Source organism: Dioscorea cayenensis, chromosome 11 (assembly GCF_009730915.1).
Source record: "Dioscorea cayenensis subsp. rotundata cultivar TDr96_F1 chromosome 11, TDr96_F1_v2_PseudoChromosome.rev07_lg8_w22 25.fasta, whole genome shotgun sequence".
NCBI classification, from domain to species: domain Eukaryota; kingdom Viridiplantae; phylum Streptophyta; class Magnoliopsida; order Dioscoreales; family Dioscoreaceae; genus Dioscorea; species Dioscorea cayenensis.
The window spans coordinates 473,618-487,140 of NC_052481.1; the positions used below are offsets into that span (position 1 = coordinate 473,618).

A 13,523-nucleotide genomic window follows, 5' to 3' on the forward strand; every position below is an offset into this window, starting at 1 on the left:
CCGTGCATTGTTTAATTTTGAAACCGTTTTCAGAATCTTTCATAAATAAATAAGAAAATAAATTCTACATTTTATGAATTTGAATATTTCCTACATTCCCAATACATGTAGTTTTAAAATATTATTATATACAAAAATTAAAAATAGCATTAAAATTTTTAAAATTTAACATAAAAATTAATCACTATTGGAGCCATATTTTTTTTCTTAAAATTATAAATATTATTTTTTTATTTATATAATTTATTAAATAAAATAAAAATAATGTTGAAAAAAATCTTATCTTAAAACTCTAAAGTGACAATTATTTAATTTTTTTTTTAAAAAACACCAAAATTCAATACAAAGGGAGCATCAAACAGACCTTTGAAAATTAATCTGTATAGATTTTATTTTATTTTATTGATAAAATTTGTTTGCAGATTTTAGAAAACAATGCTTATGAAAAGTAAATTGAAGTAGATGACTGTAAGGGTACTTCCCGTGACAATGACCAACATGGAGGCTTCATTGGATTAACTAAAGCAGCCTGGAAATCCTACTGGAGTTTGATCGTTGGTGATGGAAGCATAGAAGCATGGTCCTGAACTAGCACTAAATGCAAAACACGGTCAGCGATTGCAGAATTCATGCTGATACCTCTATATACAAAAGACATTGAATGGCTCGTCTTTAACAACTACTACAGCTAAGACAATCAATGCTTACTACGCAAAAGGGAAGACAGAGTGGCTTTTACAAATACTGTGTACTGGGAAAGTAAGAAGATATACATAGGTTAAGAGATCTCCAAGATGCTGGCTGCCCTGGAGATTTTGCGTCTTCTTTGCTATCAAGAATCCAATGTATACATATGAAGCTGGAATTCCGCATGTTCCGAGCTCAATTCAATGTAGCGCTTCTTAAGCTCAACAGATCAAAATGTATAAACACTAGTAGTCACCATTATAATGCCCTAATTGTGTAGCTCATGAACTGAAGTTCTCTCCTGAAACCAAATGACAAAGAAAAAGAGATTAAAGATCCAGATTAAAGATGCTGGATAAGATGCCCAAAAATAATAATAATAATTAATAAATTAAATTTAAATTTTTTTAAAAAGTTATAAAAAAATATTTTTAAAAAAATGAATGCTGTAACCAGGTTATATGCATTTATCTTCAAAGGACAATTCAATTTCCTATTGATGCATTATTTAGAAAACACAATAAAGAAAAATTTTAGCTCTATGTCTGTCTTCATACTTCAAGTTCACATTTCCTTGTTTCAAAGTTCTTGAACACAAGTTGGCAAACCTCATTCTGTGAGCTGCTTTCAGCTGGAAACCAATGCATAAGAGTGCCTAGGTGCATCACAACAGGAATTATTTTGAACATGAGAGGAGTTGTAACCTACATCAAGAGAAAATAATGTGTCAAAATGAAAATAGAAAATAAAAACTACATAATTCTTGCCTACATGCAATTCAACAACTAAACATGTACCAGGCTGAGAGCTGTTGTTCGCAAAAGTAGAAGATACATCTTCCCCTATAATATATAAGAATCTTAGTGAAATACCAGAGAATGAAAAAGGAAGAGAAAGGTAATGGCCATTAATAGAAACTTTATACAATAGGTGCATATGAAAAATCAAACAGAATGTATGTATAGTACTAAACAAATAAATGGTTCCTAGCATAAGCACATATTCAGGGACTATTTCATTGCATAAATAATTTTGAGTAATTGATAAACCATCATTTAGCTATTATTAGTCCTTTACTAAATGCTCAGGGTGTCAGCTGCAGAATCAGCATTCCTCTAAATGGATATAGCATAGCCAAGCAACCGTGGTGATGCTGAGTTGCATTTGTAGTCATAGCTAAATAAGGAAAAAATGGCTATTGCACCAACTGCCCATTATTTTGAGAGACCATACCTCAACAAGGTGAAGGTTTGAGGCACGGCTCAACAGAACAAAAGCGAATTCTCCAATTTGAGCAAGTGATAGACCCACCTAGAAAGGACAAGAACATGAGAGGAACAAATAGATACTAAGCAAATAACCAAACTCAATTACAAACTTTAAACAAGTACTCACAAGAATTGATGTTCTGATTCCATAACCAAAAGCTTTGACCACGACTGTGATAACCACAGTCTTAACAACCACTACTAAAATCACAGAGGCAAGCAATATATCAACATGGTTCCACAAGAACTGCACATGTATGAGCATTCCAATGCTTGCCAGGAATAGCGCTGCAAATAGGTTCCGAATGGCTTCCACCTAGAACATAAAGCAACAAAAAGAAATTAATCCTAACGACAAGATTCAGCTAAAATGAAGATTTACACTAACAAGGAATTCAATAGTATTTAAACATAGAGATAAGCACAAATATTTTATACTCGATGAGATTCAAATTTTTTATCTTAAACTTTTGCCACAAGTTAAAGTCCACCTTTTGATCATTCTGTTTTTAGTAGATTATTATAGTTAAGCAATGGAATTATATTGTGATCAAATTCAAGTTTCTTAATGAAATGAATCTATGAAAAACAATATAGTGGTTTTGTGTAAACAACATAAGACATTATGAAACAATCTTTGTCCTCCGTCCTAACAACATGGGCTCAAGTAGAAGCATAAGAAATTTAGTTCAACAAAACAGACACACCTGGAGATAAAAGACATCTACTTCTGGCAAATTATATTAGCAGTTTGATACAAATTGCAGATATTATAGAAATTACCTGTTCCAAGGTATGCTGTGCAAAGTCAGTAGTTGATATCATAACTCCAGCAACAAATGCTCCCAACTCAAGACTAAGGCCTAGTTTATCACTGCACTGAAAGCAAACAGGGTAGAAAGCCACATTAGCAAGATAAAGTAATCATATAATTATCAAGAATAATATAGATAGCAGACTGATCAATGTATCTGTGCTATGCTATCACATATTGCCAAACATTTCTTTGATTATGATAAGAAAACCATTTAGAATAGCCTCTTATGCACTACGCAGGTTAAAAACTTGTTGGACCAGCAGTAATTAGCTATTCATGTCAGAAAAACTTAAAAATAGTGCATGAATAGACTAATATTCAGCAAAACAATATTAGACGAGAAACTCAAAAAGAACCTAGATTCGCAAAAACTCTGATCTCTCATTGATAGAATTGTGGACCTGTACACAAACTAAGGAGGACACACAACGGATGAGCATAATCAAAAACCAACAGCTGACAATTCTTGGAAATAGGGAAACCAAAATTTTCATAAAAGGTACAAGGAAATCCAAAACCTTAACAGCATGACACAAGCAGCTGATAAGCATTGCACAGGGCTATCATGTTTGCTCTGGAACATAAAAATTAGAGGAAATAATTCCGAATATAAATGAGCAGCACTGCTATATGATAATATCTACCAAGCCAAAGCATGTCTTCACCTAGGGTGCAATAAAAAAATTCGAAGTTATGAGGAAAAAGTCAACAACACTTTGTGCTCTTCACAGTTCAATTATTCCTGATTAGACTGCATTTCTTAATCCTTGATACCAAACATTTCCAATTTTGCTTTAAGTGCATCCATTTCCTCAACATGTTCACTCCGCTAGTCCCCCTTTTTCAGCACATATAAGTAATGGGACTTCTATATTAAAAAGATTTTAAAGTTGAATACAATATCAGTTATAACATTCAAATATTCTTCAAGTTTAACTAATTTAAACTAACATCAGTTTTAAACTCAAGTATCCTGCAGCAAGATATTAAAATCGCAACAATATAAAATGATATTGAAGGAAGAATGCTAATTTTTGATATAGAGAATACAAGAGAGGCTTGTGCTTCCTTACCCATGCTAATAACAAGCAGAAAGCAACAGCTGCCAACTGATATAATTCATTTGTCTGCAACACAAACCAACAAGAATGTTAATAAATGAGACACATAACACATTAAAGGATAACTAAAAGACCTTATAAAGTATAGATACTTGTGTTGTAAAGGAATAAGACCAGTCTACATGGTTCTAGTAAAATTTAGTTAGAAATTCAATGTCATGCTTACAACTAAATCAAATGTGCAAATGAAGTTTGACGTTCATACCTAAGAAATTGTCGGCAAAAGTTATGTAAATATTTACAACAAACAAATAAATACAATTCAGATATAACATAGGAATGGATGACCTTTCATTAAACAATTTGAACCTCTCCCTTCAATTCGTTTTGTGGAGAGTGAAGATGCGTATTTAAAATAGATAAACCATGCATATAAATGGGGTATTTGGTGTTTGGGATAATAGTGGGCAAAACAAAACAACTGTTTTTGCTTTTTTGCTTGGACGGAGACAAAACAAAATAATTGATTTTGTCCCATCTCAGTAGCCAAAAATTCCGTGGGATAAAGTTGTCCTGTGTCAGACAAGCAATTTTCCTAGTCTTACCCTTTTTCCCCCTAACTCTTTTTCTCATTACAATACAGTCTTTATCATGCATCCCCTCAAAAAATTTTATTTTGCATGTATAATTTCTTAAATTATGTTAGATACACCCCCCTTGTAGGAATTTTAATTGCATAATACCCCCTTTAACTGTGATTTTTGTACACACTCTTGCAAAGGTATATGTTAGATTTTATATTTTGGTACTAGTGGGCCCTATATGGGCTCTATATGGGCTTAGGGGCCTTACACCAAAAAGTCTCAAGACTTAGTGGCTCAACCCCTATACTTATATATAAACCCATTACACTTCTATCACACAACCGATGTGGTACTATATTTTCAACAGTATACATACAGAACATTTTTTTATTAATATTTGCATATACAATTATACATAGAGAGTGTGTTACATATACACACCTTTGATATATACCATTGCTAAATTTGTAATTGTTTATATATTCCTTCAAAACTGATGTAAGCGTGTATATACAGAGCAAAGCCATTATTAATATTTATATGCATATATAAATACCTTTGTGAAGGCATGCGTATTATAATTTTAATTTTTTTGAGGAATGTTAAATAATTCTATAAATTTTTTCAGCAAAATATTTGCAAAACTATATTATATGCATAAATCCCAAAACACTTTCAAAAATTTTATAATTTATTTTTTAATAATAGCAAAAACTTTTAACCAAATTTATCTACTTTATTAGATAATTCTATCTCTTGATAACAAGCACATATGGTTTAAAGTTGAATAAACTAAATTCACACGATACTTTTCAAAAATCAAAAAATTTAGAGAAATTTATAACATAATAGGGTTGTTATTTTACGTTTCATATTTTGCATTTCATAGCTTTGTTTTGCCCATGCTTTACCAAACATGTAGAAGAACAGCAATTTATTTCTTTGTCAAGTCCTAGCCAACCTATTCAGTCTTTGTTGCCAATTACTACCTTAGAGCTAGAATCTTTAATTTGTGCTAATCAATTTTAAACAACAATGGATACATGCGATTGTTGATTATTTAAGTCTGAGACATGATCTGACCTCATCTTATATTAAACTTGTAAAAGGGTAGGGTCCCATGGTGATATAAAGAGTCCTCTGTAAGTTAATTCCTATGTGTTAATGGGGCCTTGCATCATGTAATTGTAGAGAGAAGTTGAATAACAGAATATAAACCAATTAATTAATAAAACACATATTACAGCAGATAACAAATAACAGTAGCTGAGAAATAGTAACTCACTTGAGATGACAACCGTATCATGAGCTTCAGGAAGCGTGGAACAAAAGACCAAGACAACGTAGATGCAACAAACATGAAGATGGACAAAACTAGCAGCCTGAAGATGTCAGATCTCATTATAAATATCCAAGTCTCAAAACTCTTCAAACTTAGAAAGAAGCTCACTATAGAAAAGCAAACTTAAAAGTTTCATATACATGCATTTGTTATTTAAATTATTACTGGATATTAAATTAATTAGAGAGTTAAAAATTAAATATATATCTTAAGCATTTGAGGAAGATCAAATATGAAAATCTAGCCATTTGGCATTACCTAAACATATCACAGAAGAATTAGAAAAGCACACTATATCATTGCAGAAGTTAAACATACTTGAAAGATAGGCACTTACAGTTTTGTCATTGACATTAGTCCCCGGAAAAGGCCACTACTACCACCTAAAATAGGCAGTAGAGCAAACAGTAAGCCCACTGCACAATCCTGAAATGAAAAATAAGAAGGATGACGTGCTTATGCATGAAAAATCAAGCTTTACGTATGTCCACACACTCTTAAATCTAATTTTAAAGAAAATAACAACTTTAATACTATCAATTGTGCTATAGAGAGGATGTGGTTTAATAGGCAGAATTGCTATGCATCCATGCAAAATTCAGCATTTAAGTCAATAATATTTCGAAAGTTGGGATGTGTGTGTCAATCAAATTAAGCAACCGTTAGCATTATGACGTCAGAAGGTATTTATGGATGTGTCCAATATGCACATAAACTTCAATATCCACATATATTTATACAAATAGGTCAAGAATCAAGATCAATAATGTGGTCTCAATTTATACTAGTATTTGTCAAGAATCAAGATCAATAATGTCAAGATCAATAATGTGGTTTCAAGATCAATCTGCACTGCACAGGCACACACCGTAGAGTCGTAGTGCCCACTTTGCCTTGATTGGAGATTGATGAACAAGAAGGAAAATGGAAAAGTCGACTTTCAACATAAGCATCCCTTGCTTTGAGGCAAAGAGGAAAGACATGATTGTCTAGTCCAGAAGCGGAGGACAACACTTCCTATCGTGTTGCACCCGACTTGCGGTACTCTTTATTTTCGTGCCTGGCTTAATGACCGACCATATGGCCAGCGTAGTGCTAATCTTCTCGCAAGCCTTTTTTTTTAACTGGGTTCGGAAGCTTCCTCTCCCCCAGCCAGCAAGCAAGCAAGCAAGCAAGACAAGATGAGACCACCACTTCTCAATATCAGTAATGGACTTCCTAGAATTCTTCCTTAGCCTTAAATTAAATGTCCTTCCTATCATAGATTCTCGAACCTCCGACATCAAGAATTTCAATGCATGCGTTATGTCTCTCCTCCCCTCAGCCACACATCTCTTTGATACAGCACATCTCGTTCCTACCGGCTTTGTGATGTTAACCTTCCTAAAGCTCTAGCTCTCACTTTGCGCAGCTCCATTCACTCCCTTTGGTCTTTGGGCTTTGCATCTGACATTTGTTGGGCTTCCCTCTGCGGGAGCCAGCGTCTCGGTTTTTTTGTGCAATAAACCCCTCCGGCCGATTCGCCTTCTTTCAATAGTAGTTCTCAAAAAAGATTCCACTAAAAAATTTCCCATACTACCAAGTTATATTAGGCCTATTTAGATAGTGAAAAATTATGGTATAATCTGTACAATGTGCCATAATTTAGAGAATTATGCCATATTGGTTGTTTAGGCACTTAATTTGGAATATAAAATTATGGCATAATATGTGTTTTAAGGCATAAAAAGATATTCCTCTCAGAGTGGAATATTTTTTATTGCAAGTGTGTGGCGGTCCAACCATCATCCGGCCGGCCTCCGGTGACCGGCCATCAGTCCACCGGCAGTTTGGCCACTGTTCATTCAGCCGCCACTAATCACCAGCCCATGTTGGTCTCCGGCGACCGATCGGCTAGTTACAATTTTTTTATTTTGTTAAACAAAACACTCATCCTATAAGAATAAAAAATGCCACAATTTCTATACTATACTATACTATACTAGAGTGGAATATCTTTTTATTGCAAGTGTGTGGCGGTCCTACCATCATCCGGCGACCGGCCTCCGGCGACTGGCCATCAGTCCACAGGCGGTCTGGTCACCGTTCGTCTAGCCTCTTGCGACCGGCCACCACTGATTAGCAGCCCATGTGGTCTCCGGCGACCGATCGGCCATACTATACTCTGGAGACTGATCGGCCGGCGACTGATCGACCATACTATACTCCGGAGACCGATCGGCCATACCATACCATACCATACCATACTATACGTGCATTTATTGTAATCCCCTTACATAATACTATACATGCAATAGAAGTTTTTATTATATGCATACCATACCATACCATACCATACTGTTCTACTAGGCTAGGCTAGGCTAGGCTAGAGATGCCACAATTTCTATACTATACTATACTAGAGTGGAATATCCTTTTATTGCAAGTGTGTGGCAGTCCGACCATCATTCGGCCAGCCTCCGGCGACCGGCCATCAGTCCACCAACAGTCTGGCCACCATTCGTCCAGCCTCCTGCGACCGGCCATCACTGATCACCAGCCCATGTTGGTCTCCGGCGACCAATCGGCCATACTATACTATACTATACTATACTATGCGTGCATTTATTGTAATCCCCTTACAGAATACTATACGTGCAATAGAAGTTTTTATTATATGCATACTCCACTATACAATACCATACCATACTATACATTTTGTTCTACTATGCTATGCTATGAATGTGCTTTGGCTTTCTTGAGGGATGCATACGAATTTTATAGTGACAAATATATATTGGTTATTAGAATTTTACCATGGTGAAGCACTTTCAAATAATTTATAATGTTAAAAATATAAATATAATATTCAATAAAAAATTTATTATATATCTACAACAGAAATTCAGAATAAACTAATTCCATGTCATATTTTTCAAACATACAAATAGAGAAATGTATAAAATTGTAAAGGCATTATTGACATTTGGCATTTTATATTTTGCTATGTCCATGTTTTATAAGAGAACAATAAAATTTTTTTAACCTGTCAAGTCTATTCTGTGTAGTCTTCTTCATTCTGTTCTACTGTTGTTGCCAAATACAACAACATTCTATATAATATAGTTTCTCTGTTGTGTCATCAGAGTTACTCAATTGTGGCCAAAAACACATGTACATAGGTAAAATGCTGCCAGAATTGTGATTTTTGGTATCTAGAAATTTTAAATGGAATAGATTCAACTTGGGTGTTGGCATTTTTCTCTATGGTACAGGTGAGGTGAGTGCATATGTTATGACTAGGTCACTTTTCTAATGGTCCGCACTAGCACACATGACTAGGTCACTTTACTTTCCCGAGATTCTGTATCTTCAACCAATAAATGCAGGGCGACTAAACTGATATTTAGACCAGATCATACCACTACATTCCAGTTTCCTAGTCTTGGTAAATGATTGCAATTAATAAAATTCATGTATTCCATCAGAAACACTCACCTAGATAAGTCAGGATAAAATTAAAAATAAATAAATCATTATAGCAAGAGTAGAATCAAATGCATAGTAATTTGTTTAGGAGTCGGTGGAAGCTCAACCTGAAGAATAAGAGTTCCAACAGTAACTTGACCATGAAGAGCGTTTGTGCTGCTTTTTTCCACTAAAAATTTTGAGACCTTAAACAAGAAAATTAAATAACTGTAAAGCAGGAAAACAATGTCAAAATTTGCGATATGTACATAACCATTACCACTGCAGTTGATGACATCGATAGGAAAGAGCCGACAAATATGCCTTCAGATAAATTTGCACCACATAGCTGTGTCAAGGCCCACGCATTTTAGATCTACTAATACTTATCACACAAATACAATGGCAAGAGAGATAAGCACAACTAACTAAATTAGTACCAAAAAAGCCAGGTCCTTACGGCATACCATTGCAGTTAGACCACTGAGTAACATGAAAATAATGATCTGAAGTAGCCCTCCAAGAACAGCAACAGGTCCAACAACTTTTAACTGTCAAAGCCTCAAGTTGGAACATCATTCAAAAAAAAGAAATTATCAAAAATAAATAAATAAATAATATGCAAAGGATTGAATCAATACCATTTGTTTAGCACTCGACAATTAAGTTAAAAATTGTTTCTTTTTACGAGATACCTTTGTCAAAGAAAACTCGAGTCCCAATGCGAATAGAAGAAACACAACACCAAACTGAGCAAATGTCTCCACCTATAAGCAAGCAGAACAAATTTACCAAGAATATAATAATTAATAAACATGGTTGAGGCAAAAGCATCACCAGTTAGCCCAAGTCTACTAAACCCTAAACGCTAAGCATTAAAAACAAAAATCAGACTTAAAAAACTGTGTGCTGCTAGACAGCAATAAAGGTCCCTACTGCCCTGTTAAGGTCAATAGATTAAGTGCTTATCCCTTGGACAAAATCTTTATTTCAGTACTTCTAGCTGTTTACATACTTACACACAGCTTCATTTTGGTCCTTAAGAAGTGATAAAATTCCAAAGGATAAAAAAATACAAAATATGAGAAAACAATTACAATAAAATAAGAACAACATGGTCCATATGCCCTAAGAAATATGGTTAAAGGTATGTAATGTTATCTTCAACTACAAATAAAAGGTTTCTCGGCTCTAAATTGTGATATTTAAATTACTGAACAGCTCCAAGAATCATCGTCAAACAAAATAAGCAGCAATCCACTTGTGCAAATATAATCCGCCGATAGAGGTGTTATAAATATGTGATCTTAAAGCAAAACCACATGAATTTCAGAAAGTTCTGCACTATAAAACTATAGACTGCCAAAGTGGATTGTCACGTACAGTTTATCTCCAAACTAACAAAGGTCATATATTTTAATAGAGCATTTTACCTCGACTAAAGGATCAAAACACCATCCAAATTACTTTTTTGAGAAATGCAAACCACACAAGCATAAAAAACTGACCATGGTATTGCACATGGGGAGAGGAAGGGCATTATTACATGTGGACCAATGTAATGTAAGTATAGGCACAAAAGAAATATTAGAAAAAATGAAAAGGCACTCAGGATTAGAGTGATTGCTAAATACCTGCACCATTTCATTGATGAAGTTCAGACCTCCAGGACCAATTAGAGAACCCGCAAGAAGATAGCCAACAATGACCTTGCATATAAAACTCAATTGTTTTTAATATCAGAACTGCTCAAAATTGAGCAATAATCGATATTGTTTCAAAATTTAAGGCATGAAAAGTGTGTGTGTGTGTGTGTGTGTGAGAGAGAGAGAGAAAGGGAGAGAGAGAGAGAGAACTAACTGGCTGCCCCAAGCATGAAAAGGTAATACCACCAATTGTCGCTGAGACTATCACAACAACTAAATCTGAAATTAATCTGCAATGGTGAATTCCAATAAACAAAGCTTAAATTACAAGATATAGTTCTTCTAACAACAAATACCAGATGCATCTATTGATAGAAAATCAACCTTAAATCCACTTGTAGCATAGGATACTTTGATTTGCGATTTGACATGACAAACACGTTGTCCTGCAAATTGAGAGGCCAGTGTGAAGCATGAAAATGTCAAAATGGAACTGGTCACTTGAAAGAGAAATCTTGCAAGTAGCAACATCAATCAAATGGAAATTCTAGCCCAAATTAACAAGAACTACTCATCTAACCTTTCTGTCAATCAAGGTTGTCATGTCATCAGCACCCTCATTTTCCAGACTGAAAACATCTTTAATTTGGAATGATCTAGTTGAGCTGCAAGATATTCAAAGTCAGTGGACCAAAAATAAAGATCCTTACAAGCATCAATCGCAGCATCCAACTTGGATGTTTCATACTTTGTTTCTGTAGAATCATTCTTCTTTGATTTGTCATGAGAAATTATAGCCACAGTCTCCAAAACAGCCTACAAAGCATTTTGAACATCAATTTGAATTCATAGCATCCTTTTCAGAAGCAGGAAATTGGAAACACAATCCAATTCATTAGCAAAACTGTAGCAAATCACTATTAAGAACATCTTACGTTAGTCTTGTAACTAGTTGATACATGCAACATATGCATTCAAGTCTGTTGCCTTAGAGCAAATTATGTCAAATCAAGAGAAAAAATTAATTTAACTGATCAGAAACAGAGAAGTATGGGAGTCTCTTGCATAAAATTTTATTACCTATAAAATAATTAGAAAATATATTTTTTACATGTTGAAAACAAGTTTTGAAGAACTGCAACATGTAAAGTGAAACTTGATGGTTGCACCTGTTCAATGCCTCTAGGCATGGCAGTCTTGCCTGCATCTTAGTGATCCAACATATCAAACCAACTTAACAGACACACAAACATATTAAAGGGTAGAGAGCCTGTTAAGACTCTTCAGCTATTATAGTCCAAAATAATTTATTCTTGACAATAAAACAAATGTTTATTTCTTCTCTAAATTGCTTAAACATCATTCATATGAGTTGTGCAATAAAGACAATTAATCTGCATTTTACTGTTCTCAAAACAAAACCACATCATCCAAATAGAAAGAAAAAAAAGCAATCCAGTGCACAAGCCTCCCGACAGTTCAGGAATTGGGTAAATCAAATATATGCAAAGAGGTGGTTTCTTTACCAAAAAATCAACCCAATAGATATACCAAGTTTTGCTGTCCTCATGGCAAAGTAGAAAAGGAACAATCTTTCTAATGTAATTTAAACCCTTTTCTCTTTTTTTCTTCATAAAAAAAGGCTTCTCAACTTTTTCACATAAGAAATGTGCAGTAGTTATGGTTTGTGGTGAAGATGGTAAATGCTTATGTTCCAACACTTCCTCCTCAATATAAATGTTAAGAGTTTATGAGACTAAGTGTGGGATATCTAGTTTCTATTTTGTGGTATTTCACAGACTATGGAACCAGAAACAACTGTTCACAAAGAAAATACCAATGCAGAACATAGCATATAATATACAAGGGAAGGATGAAGTGAAAAGTCACACCTACTTGATGGTCAGCTACGCTGTTGTTGAAGCTACTTGTGTCAGGCCCTGGAAATTGGAAAAAATTGTCATTTGTATAAAACCAATGGAAAACATCACCTATTAATGGCTGAACAAGAGCAAAGTATAAATTCCAAATTGGATCATCAAGATTTGGCAAGTGATAAAGCATAACAATATTAGGTCAAAGTTCAACATAGCACAATGTTTAAAGATTGATAAGGCAACAATGAGCAAACAGCTCAAGTTTGATCTTAAACGCTCCAAGAAACACTTGAAGTAAAGGTAACACAACCCCAGGTAGTCTTTTTCTTTCCAACCAAACACCAAACACCAAACACCTCAAACGCCAAACACCTCAAACACAACATCCTAAACCAGAAAATCAAACCCTTACCTTCCGGCGCCTCGTTCTCAGAAAACTCCTTCTCGAGCACTTTATCAAACATATCAGCAATGGTTCCATCCCCGGCTTTCTGAGGAGCTGATCCCATTACTAGAGCACCGTAGAACTTCTCCCTCGTCGCCTTGTCGGGTCTAGCATCAACGGATTCCCAAGGGTGCATGACAGCGCATACAATCGAAAGGCCCATCAATAGCCCAGCTCGCGCATCGATCGCCATCACCGCCAATCGAGAACTCCAAACACCCTAAACAGATCGAAATCGAGATCGAGATTGATAGAAAGAAAAGAGGGAATTTGGGAAAGGCCGAGGGTTTCGTCGAGTTTGAGGAGGCTCAGCTCGGTAGGTAATCCGTTAGGGTCGGACGCTCCAACG

The 13,523-nt window shown here is 34.8% G+C and overlaps 1 protein-coding gene across 1 annotated transcript; it reads right to left on the bottom strand.

Annotated features, from left to right (window-relative positions):
* Nucleotides 1-644: 644 nt before the first annotated feature.
* On the bottom strand, nt 645-13,523 carry LOC120272278 (K(+) efflux antiporter 5-like). Its single transcript, XM_039279051.1, has 20 exons — nt 13,142-13,523; nt 12,749-12,792; nt 11,601-11,668; nt 11,433-11,517; nt 11,237-11,298; nt 11,067-11,142; nt 10,841-10,915; nt 9,902-9,973; nt 9,674-9,757; nt 9,487-9,555; nt 9,335-9,412; nt 6,097-6,185; nt 5,703-5,799; nt 3,846-3,899; nt 2,739-2,834; nt 2,083-2,271; nt 1,921-1,998; nt 1,485-1,529; nt 1,296-1,391; nt 645-988 (listed from the first exon to the last, which is right to left on the bottom strand). Exons 1-20 carry the CDS (start codon nt 13,365-13,367, stop codon nt 956-958), a joined length of 1,716 nt encoding a protein of 571 aa, XP_039134985.1. The 5' UTR covers nt 13,368-13,523; the 3' UTR covers nt 645-955.